This window comes from Sprattus sprattus (assembly GCF_963457725.1).
Source record: "Sprattus sprattus genome assembly, chromosome: 6".
NCBI classification, from domain to species: domain Eukaryota; kingdom Metazoa; phylum Chordata; class Actinopteri; order Clupeiformes; family Clupeidae; genus Sprattus; species Sprattus sprattus.
Genome location: NC_137925.1, coordinates 3,262,575 through 3,272,574, shown reverse-complemented (window position 1 = coordinate 3,272,574; position 10,000 = coordinate 3,262,575). Strand labels below are relative to the sequence as shown.

The window sequence follows — 10,000 nt, the reverse complement described above, 5'->3', positions numbered from 1 at the left end:
TGAACGATGACCACCGTGGACCTCGTCACCAGGTCGTCCATGCTCTGGGCGGTGCATGTGTAGGTGCCGGTGTCCCTCACGGTGACGTCCCGGACGGTGAAGATGCTGGTGGCCTCGGTGGCCTGGGCCAGAGAGTTACGGCTGTACTGGGGGCTGACCGTCTGATTGACCTGCAGACAAACACACAACACAAGCTCAGGCTGAGACCAGATGAAAAGCCCTCTGCAACTACTTATGTGAGGTTTCATCATGTCAAGTTATGACTTATGAAATACATATATAGACGAGATGAAAAGAGCCAGTTGAGAGTCAGTTGAGAGTCAGTTCACCAGGTCAAATTCCTTGTTTGTTCTAACTTACTTGGCAAATAAAATCTGATTCTGATTCTGATTCTGAAAAGCCTCTGCAACTACTTATGTGAGGTTTCATAATGTCAAGTTATGACGTATGAAATATATTGATTCGACCACTTCCTTGATGCAGAGTTCATTGTGCTTTTACCTTGGGTTCTTTTGACTTCTGAACAGTACAAATACGTCTAAAGTAAATGTCTTTACCGAAATTCAGTTTGTGTAGGGGTGCTCAAATGTAGCAATTTTCTGCAGTATGCAATCATTCAGCTTTCTAGCCAGAGAGCCAGTCAGTTTAACAGATATCCGTAAATCATCTTCTCTCTATCTTCACATTGTGGTTATGGTAGTCATACAACCTACTGCATTTCATCCCTTCATCCTTCATCCTCCATCCAAGCTGCTCTTTCACTTTCCATCCCCCCATCCCTCATCCCTGTCCCCCCATCCCCTGTACCTGTCTGGGGTTCTGCCACTGGAGGTCCCCCCCATCACCTGTACCTGTCCCCCCATCCCCTGTACCTGTCTGGGGTACATCCCTCATCCCTGTACCCCCATCCCCTGTACCTGTCTGGGGTACATCCCTCATCCCTGTCCCCCCATCCCCTGTACCTGTCTGGGGTACATCCCTCATCCCTGTCCCTCATCCCTCATCCCTGTCCCCCCATCCCCTGTACCTGTCTGGGGTACTACCACTGGAGGTCCCCCCATCCCTCATCCCTGTCCCCCCATCCCCTGTACCTGTCTGGGGTACTACCACTGGAGGTCCCCCCATCCCCTGTACCTGTCTGGGGTACTGCCACTGGAGGTCCACGCCTGCGTTGAACTCCACCATGGCTGTGCAGTTGAGGACCAGCGCCTCCCCCACCATCAGCTCCACTGGCTCCTCAGGAAACAGCTTGAGATCGTAAACCTTGCTTCCTGCAGGGGCGCGACAGCGGCCACACTGTCCGTCAGCACTTTCCTCCAGCCCCCCCACACACACATATACACATATACACACACACCCTTCATCTATAGGGTTGCCCTGTGGTTGCGGCTCTAACAGAGAGGCAGTCCTTCTTGGTGTGGCACACACCGTGCTGTTTGCAGACGTAATTGTGTAATTCAATCTGCCCTTTGGCTATCATTAGGAGAGAGATACAGATGGCTGCAAAACGCCCAGATACACAAACCTGATATTTGCTCAAAATGGGCGAGGGGGGCTGATGTTTATTTTCATGCTCCATCAGCTATGCTGATGATAGCTATGGAGGGATCACTTTCTCCCCCTCCCTACCGCTCTCTCTTTTACACACACACATACACACACACACACACACACACACACACACACACACACACATACACCCACACACACAAACACACACACTTTTAAAACACTTTCCTTTAGGCCTAGAGGGGCTTGCCTGTTATTCTTGGCCTGCTATGGATGTGTGGTGCTCTCAGACTATAAGTGAGTGAGGAATGACCTCACCCTCCAACCCCCTGACAGGTTGAGTCTTGAAAGTTCAACGCGAGCGGGAGGGGACGATTGCCCTGAGGTTTGCTCTATCTTTGTCTTGGCCTTCAAGTGCATATTCACTTAAATGGCTCCGTCCATCATTATTAATATCAATAAAATAATTGTGAATGCCCACATTATAATCCCTGTGGAAAGATATTCCATTTTCACACAAGCCAAACCATTGATAAAATAATAAATGCTGTTCCAGCATCAACATATCCTTTTAGATACACTATCTTTCAAATTAAATTATTTCACAACCTTAATTGAGTCAAACTGCTCACATTTAATATATGGCCAGTCATAAAACCCCTTTTTTTTCTCCTTCTACTCAGAATTAGTTTGTTTGAGAAATGACGACTTCAGATTCAGGATTTCCAGTCGGGATTTGACAGATAGATATGTCACACAGGGTTCCCTGGTTGCACTCACCTGTAAAGTGTACAATGAATGAGGACTTGAATTCTTGACCTTTGACCTCGGCGATGCAGTAAAAGCCGAATATATACGCGATGCTGTCTATGATGTCTCTGGGCACTGACCAGCCTCGTTTGTTGTTCCATCTTATCCCCCCGTCCTCCAGCAGAACGGGACTAGGCTCTATCTGCAGAAGCATAACCAGACCCATGACAAGCTATTTGGTGACAGAGATTCATATGATACAAAGAGGTTAAGGATTTCATACAGTGCAGAAACTGGATAAAAAAAAAATCAAGGCCCTTTCACGGAAATGTAATTAAAAGCTGTTATTTGTCTGGCTTATTATATAATTACAATAATTGTGTTTTTTTAATACGTGCTATTCAATAGACTCACTCAGATACAAGGTGAAATGCGAATGATTCTGTTTTGCATTTCAATATGTATGTAAAAATATAATTGACTTCCCATTGTTAGAAAATCTTCTTACTAATACAGAGTGAAAGCCTTTAATTAGCTAATGGGAGCAAAATATAGCCCTGCAGTTTTATCAAAGGGTTTTTACCTGCCACTGTAACAAAGGTTCTTCAAAAGAAACAAACGTCTTTATTACATTATTACCTTTGTGAGACTACATCGTCTCGAGCAATCAATCACTTGTGTGCTGAAGAGCTTTGAAGAGTTGCTCACTTACTGACAAAGAAAGACACGGTACAAGAGATGGCAGCTACATCAAGGAAGCTTCATGTAGAGTATACAGATGGTGTTTCTTGTGTGAGTTAAGAGATTAAGGTGCCCGCTTATGCATCAGTCTAATTATATTTCAGATTTATTATTAATATTATATATATTTTAATTAAATACTTTGATCTGCTTTTGTTGTCTTTAGAGTAACCTTGGTGTGGCTTCAAACCACCCGGCAACTCAAACAATGTCAAGCGTGTGGCTCGTTATTGTCCCCTAGTGCCTGAGGGGGTAATCAGGCCATTAAGGATCCTGGAACGTGACCAAGGCATAGACCAGCGGTCTCCCACTTACCTGGTACAGAGAGACGTTGAGCTCAGGGATGGATACCAGACAGGGTACGATGACATCAGCAGAAGATTCAGTGACCAGGATAGTCTCCACCTGACTTTTGACAAATGGCTGTTGGAGATCTGCAGGGAAAAAGTTCAAGCTCATGTGAAAATGCAAACAAAGGCACAGACTACTATTCCTTCTCCAAATGAGTATAAAGAAAGGAATGGCGGCTAGGAAGTGGAAAAATAATGAAAGGGTAAAAAATGTTCAACTTTTAATGAATGGACAAAGAAAAAAGTCTTCTGAATTGGATGAAAAATGTATGAACTCTAATCCAACTAAAGAAGTCATAAAACACACAACACACTCTGAATTACATCTTGGACAAACACGTTTCCTTGACAAAATGTATAAGTACTTTAGATGAAAAGGTTGAGATGGTTATATTTCTTACATTCCTGACAAAAAAATCTGTTTATCAAGCTTAAGATCACTATCGAGGCGATCTCTGAAGCATTTATGAGGCTCTCGTGAATGGCAGTGTAAGACTCCTTCCTGAAGTGCAACAGACGCTAACAGTGTAACTAACCCAGGGGTTATCAGATCTCGGCGGCTATAAAACATTCCTTTCCTTCCTCGCCCTCCCTCTACATGGGGATGAAGATGAGCTTTGGGGGGATGCAGTCAACGCTTGTTCTCTTCAATTCCCTTTCATTAAATATCACAGAGAAAGAGAAAGAGAAACAGCGACATATCTAGGCAATCTTATCGTTATCCCTGTGCTGAACCCTTCTCAAACAGCCTTTTTGTTTTTCAGGTCAGCATAGTTAGATATAACAACATACCACAAAATGTCCTCAAATCTTTTGGGGATCATAGTATATCTGATTGCAATTGTGAATATTAGCATTTCAATGTATCTAAAAATGCTTCATTATTAATTTTTCCTACACCGCTCAAAGCGATCCTTTCAAGCTGTTACATGGAGAGGTTCTTATTATCGCCCATGGAGGTCTGGGTAGACAGACATTGCCAGAAATAAACAAGCGCCCAAATGTTTTGATATTCGGCGATAAATCATAGGTATGGCGGTGAGATCTAGGCTCTATCACTTCCCTCACAAAAGGACACAGGGAGCTCCAGGGTGCAACATCTTGTCACGGTTTCAGAAGAGCAACGGATTATAGGAATAGAAAAACAAAGAAAGCTACAGCATAGCTGTGTGCATGTATATATGTGTATATGTGTGTGTGTTTGTGTGTGTGTGTGATAGAGAGAGAGAGAAAGAGGAAGAGAGAGAGAGAGAAAAACACAGGAATGAGAGCAACAGAGAGATAAATGAAGAGATAAAGCCAGAAAGGGAATGGAGTGAAAGACATTTAGACATTTAGCAGAACAAGATCAAGAGAGAGAGAGAGTGACAGAGAGAGAGAGAGAGAGAGAGAGAGAGAGAGAGAGAGAGAGAGACAGAGAGAGTGACAGAGAGAGAGAGAGAGAGAGAGAGAGAGAGAGAGAGACAGAGAGAAAGAGACAGTGAAAGAGAGAGAGACAAAGAGAGAGAGACAGAGAGAGAGAGAGATAAAGAGGTAGGGAGAGAGAGAGAGAGAGGTAAGGAGAGAGAAAGAGGTAGGGAGATAGAGAGAGAAAGAGGTAGGGAGAGAGAGAGAGAGAAAGAGGTAGGGAGAGAGAGAGAGAGAAAGAGGTAGGGAGAGAGAGAGAGAGAGAAAGAGGTAGGGAGAGAGAGAGAGAGAAAGAGGTAGGGAGAGAGAGAGAGAAAGAGGTAGGGAGAGAGAGAGAGAGAAAGAGGTAGGGAGAGAGAGAGAGAGAAAGAGGTAGGGAGAGAGAGAGAGAGAGAGGTAGGGAGATAGAGAGAGAGAGAGGTAGGGAGAGAGAGAGAGAGAAAGAGGTAGGGAGAGAGAGAGAGAGAAAGAGGTAGGGAGATAGAGAGAGAGAAAGAGGTAGGGAGAGAGAGAGAGAAAGAGGTAGGGAGAGAGAGAGAGAGAGAGGTAGGGAGAGAGAGAGAGAAAGAGGTAGGGAGAGAGAGTAAATGATCTGCGGTGTGCTAACTGAAGCCACATGCGTCTCATCCCCTCTCGCTCGGTGCTCCGCGCTCGCCCTAATTTATGGCTGTGATTGCAGCTGCTTCTGATCAGCCCCCTAGCAAGATCTATGGCAACAGTTTCTGCACGTTGTCAGGAGGAATCACACCACCTCTCACTTGAATTTAACAATCGGCAGTGTGATGCCTGTACCTGAGCACCACAGCCCCCCCGCCTCCTCCCCTACCCCATCACTCCTCTACCCGACCTTTAGCTCTGCACCATCTTCCTGCCGGGCCCCCAGACTCACTACCTTCAAAACCAGGGTTCAGATGCAAACGGACAGCCCTGGACATGAAGCGAGCCTTTGATCAATCGATCCCCAAAATCAGGTGGCCTCCATCGGAGCCTCCCAGGGAAATGGTGAGTGCCTCACCATCAGCGAATGATGAGTGCATATAAAAAGCCGACTTCAAAGGCCTCGGCGAACCCACACGAGGAAAACTTTTTTTTTACAAGGCATCACAGCGGCACAGCACTCTTAAGGCTGAGGATGCTGCACAATGCCTTATCTTCAATGTCTCCAGACCTTGGGGGGTGGTGGGGGGGGGCATTACTTCAAGCAATCTGGCCAGCAATGGTAAGACCAAAAAGCCCTGAGAGAGGACTAAGAATTCTAGAGTGCATGGGATAGAGGGAGAGAGAAAAAAATAGCCTCATGTGAGCCGGAGATGAAAAGAACGATATCCTATCCCAAAATCTCCACCTAGGAAGTGCCAACAATAATGACTCTGGGTCCTTATTACACAGAATTAAGTGAATACAATGTGTGTCTATTTTCCTAGAACATATTTTTTGTTTCCACCATCTTGTTTAACTTGATATTGGCACCCAAGAGTCCAGCAGCTACTGCAAACTCAACCCGATCATGATTGTGTGAGGTCTGCTTTCATGTGGAGTAACATGGTTTTAAACAAGGAGAGGGCGGGGAGGGGTGGTAGTGGTCGGGTGATGTGATTTTGGAAAAATGTTCATAATTTCTTGTAGATCTCCCAAGGTGAAGAGAAATCTGAGATAGAAACACCACTGTTAATAGAAGCAACTGGTACGTGCATGCAGATCAAAACATCATTCTGGGACTGGGTGTACAACCGAGGCGCGCACCCAGCTGATTTAGCTCTGAACTTGCTAATTGCTAATTGTGCCGGGGGCAGGAAATTGATATTCAGGTGGAGAAGTATCCATGGCAACTTTTCATTTGGAAACAATATTGGATATCTTGGATACGGGATTGAGGGGACAGACACTTAATTACCAGGGACAGCAGAGGACCACTTACGTTTGTAACCAACTGGCTTCATTACATAAAGAAGAATAAAACAATGTCCTGAATCTTCTGTGCTTGTGTATTCTTAATTATATTCACGCCCATTTCGAGGAACTGGTTTCTCAAAAACACCTCCTACAACTCCACAAACATCCTGCAGGGCTAATTACAACACTAGCCAGAGACTAGTTTTTTTAGACAGAGAGCATGAAATGGAACACACACACACACACACACACACACACACACACATACACACACACACACACACACACACACACACACACACACACACACACACACACACACACACACACACACACACACACACACACACACACACACACACACACACAACCAAATTTCCACAAACACAAGCTGAAATCCTCAACATGACAAAACCTCCTCATTAAAGTCTAGAAGACAAGGTTTTACATCTCCAAACACAGATAACTGTGCTACCACCAAAAAGGCACTCTATCTCAAAAAACATCTTCATAGGAGGGAGATTACAAGACGTGCGGTAGAACAAATTGGTGGCACACTGCTCCTAAGAATGATTCCTTTTTCAGTGATGTGTAATGCTATATGATAATGGCTTGAAACAGTAACACTTGCACTTGTGTCATACAGCAACACTGACCTGCACATATATATCTGCGGATCGGACCATTGGCCTCCGGTCACTGTTAAACGAGGTTGGTCTCTGAGACAGATCCCATTACAGTAATGGCTGCCCGCCTGTGACTCACCTCTGACGAACACATACGTGCTGGCGGCGGTGGTGCCGTCGATGACGGCCCTGATGTCCTGGTAGAAGCAGCGGTAGTGGCCCGTGTCATTGCCCTGGGCGTTGCTGAGCACCAGCGTCTTGCAGTATGGCTTCCCCTCCTCGCCTGGACACTCCTCGACCCGCACAGCCCTCTGACCGGGCGCCGCGCCGGTCGGCCGCAGCTGGTCCGTATCCTGGTTCTGGTCGTGCCGATCGCTGGCCTGGATCTTCTGGAGGGTGTCCTCAGGCCAGGCCCAGTCCAGTGTGCGCTGGCCCCTTAGCAGTTAAAGAGAGGACAACACCACGAGGGGTCAAAGGTCATTTAGTAGCCAGTAGGCTGTAGTGCTTCTCAAGTGCTGAAGGTATTTCGACAGTCAATCTTTTTTTTTTTTTTCTTTTTTTTGTGAGGAGGTTGTAAAAGCTCAATTTCCCCCTGCTCTCACTTGAGGGAAAAAAAAATCATGTAGCTTCCAGTGAATCGCTTCTCACTTGGCTTTACTGACTAAAATTTAAATGGAATCCACTCAACACCTTAATGATAGTCTTCGCCGGGCCAGCAGGAGGTAGGCGGCCAACAGGGTGTGATTTGGCTGATCGAAAATGCGGAGAAAGAAAAATCCTCCCCTCCACTTTCATTATCCTTCCCCCATGGCCTCCTATCCCCCTGTGGTGTCCTGGTCCTCTTGTTATGCTGGTGTGGCTGAGAGAATGCTTATTATGTTGCCTAATATATGCATGAGTGTCTTGAACATCTTACGTTACCATCTATCAAGCTGATGAATTACACATATCGCATCCAAAAAGTAATCCCTAGCTACCTTCCTCAAAGAACAAGTGCCACTTGTGGTTGCATACAGCTAAAACAACACTCAGCCATCCCCTGAATGCTGTGCTGGGATGCTGTTTGCACCAGGTGTCCTAAGGAAACAGACGCAGTGAAAATGAGGCAACAAAAGCAGTTCCAGGATTCAGATCCCAAAATAACCCAATTCCAAATCTCTGTCAGAACAATGAACCGCCTCCTCTGCATCTTGAAAATCTCCTGTGACATTCCATACTGATTGTAGTGAGTATGGAGAAGACGATACAATGAAACTCTAGCTTAATTCCTCACTAACTGTGTCAAGGATATCCACAGGGGTAAATCCTTTTTTTCAGAGGGCACACTACTTTTCGTGGATCTCTACAGGAATGCTTCCAGAGATATTATTTGCCTTCATAAACCCTGTTCAGCTATGGGCAGAAAAAAAAAGTTTGTCAAGTAGATTTCTTGGCAAGAGCTCCTCCAGAGATTTCATAAGAACCTGCAATAAATAAAAAGCTAAATTGCTTTTCTTTCCCCCCCTTTCAAACAAAACATGCCGTTAACATTGTCAACATCGTTGAACATTTTTGAGGGATTGTAATGGGAGAGATGCCATATGCCTCACAATTTCTTTTTCTCCTGGGCTGTTTTCCCAGGATGTTAAATTAAGATTAAATAAATAAATAAAACAATCTTGCCCCATTATTGAGGTTAGTCTTGTTCATTTCTTTCATACCTGCATGTAATGGTTAGCGTGTCACCGGCTTGAATCACAAGATCTTCTTTGAGGTTGTCAAGAGTGGGCGGAGTCATAGAATAACCAATCACCAGACCTGCGAGAACAGAAAGAGGACAGAGATAGGCTTGATCATCGCCATGCGGAAAGCAATGCTTTTGACAGCTCACCTGGCCCAACCTGTCAAAGTAGCTCAGCGTCTTGGGCAGTTGAAATCAGGCATGGCGGATGCTTGGATGCCATGTTCCCCGGCATGTTTTTCATTACATGGCTTTGCTTTTAAGGCATCAGATACATCCATACATCACTCACCCTCTTACTTGTTTTCACACTCCAAACCCCGCGAATAACACGGCCCTCTCCAACGAGTCAAGGGGATGATTGGATCTGTCATGTCTGAACAGCGATTTTGGGCTCAGCCTCTGGGTTCTGACACCGCAAAGATGGCTTGCATTAGCTAACGGCCCGCGTCAAAAATAGTCATCATTAAAGTCAGAGAAAAGCCCCTCTGTGTGTTATTAGACTTCTGCTCAGGGGCATACCGTGTGTAAAAACGTCACCGTGACTTATGCGACAGCTGGGGATAGTTAGAGGTGAACGGCTGTCGCCACTCAAGATGCCGAAAATTGAGAGGTGTTACGTGAGAGGGTGGAAGGGTCAGATGAATAGCTTGTGCCAATTTGTCTGAAAAATGACTCTCGCAAAGGGGAAAATCCCCTCAAGAATTATGGTTTAAAAAAAAACAAAACCTAAACACTGGATTAATTGTTTCCCCTTCTGAGCAGCCAAAAGAGTAGCAGAATTTGTTTCCACAATGAGGGGCAGGATGAAGGGAGATTCTGAAAGGAGAACAGCCTGTCGGCACCACAGATGTTGATTCATCACAGACTATAGAGATCACACTGTCGTACAGAGAAGATTTTATTTCTGGTGGAGACTGTGTTTAAAAAAAGCCCAATAGAAACCCAGGCATCCTAACCCTAGCCAGTGGGAGGGGAGATGTCTGCGGGAGTCTTTGTAACAA

General features: G+C 45.3%; 1 protein-coding gene across 1 annotated transcript in view; it reads right to left on the bottom strand.

Moving 5' to 3' along the window:
* Positions 1–10,000, bottom strand: part of flt4 (fms related receptor tyrosine kinase 4) — a 53,116-nt gene that overhangs the window by 28,588 nt on the left and 14,528 nt on the right. Inside the window, exons 2-7 of the mRNA XM_080840045.1 lie at positions 8,977–9,073; positions 7,416–7,711; positions 3,316–3,434; positions 2,290–2,461; positions 1,135–1,271; positions 1–170 (exon numbers count right to left, since the gene is read on the bottom strand). The exon at positions 1–170 is cut by the window's left edge and continues 2 nt beyond it. Of these exons, the coding sequence (XP_080696171.1) occupies positions 1–170; positions 1,135–1,271; positions 2,290–2,461; positions 3,316–3,434; positions 7,416–7,711; positions 8,977–9,073 (991 nt within the window). The remainder of the gene's footprint in view (positions 171–1,134; positions 1,272–2,289; positions 2,462–3,315; positions 3,435–7,415; positions 7,712–8,976; positions 9,074–10,000) is intronic.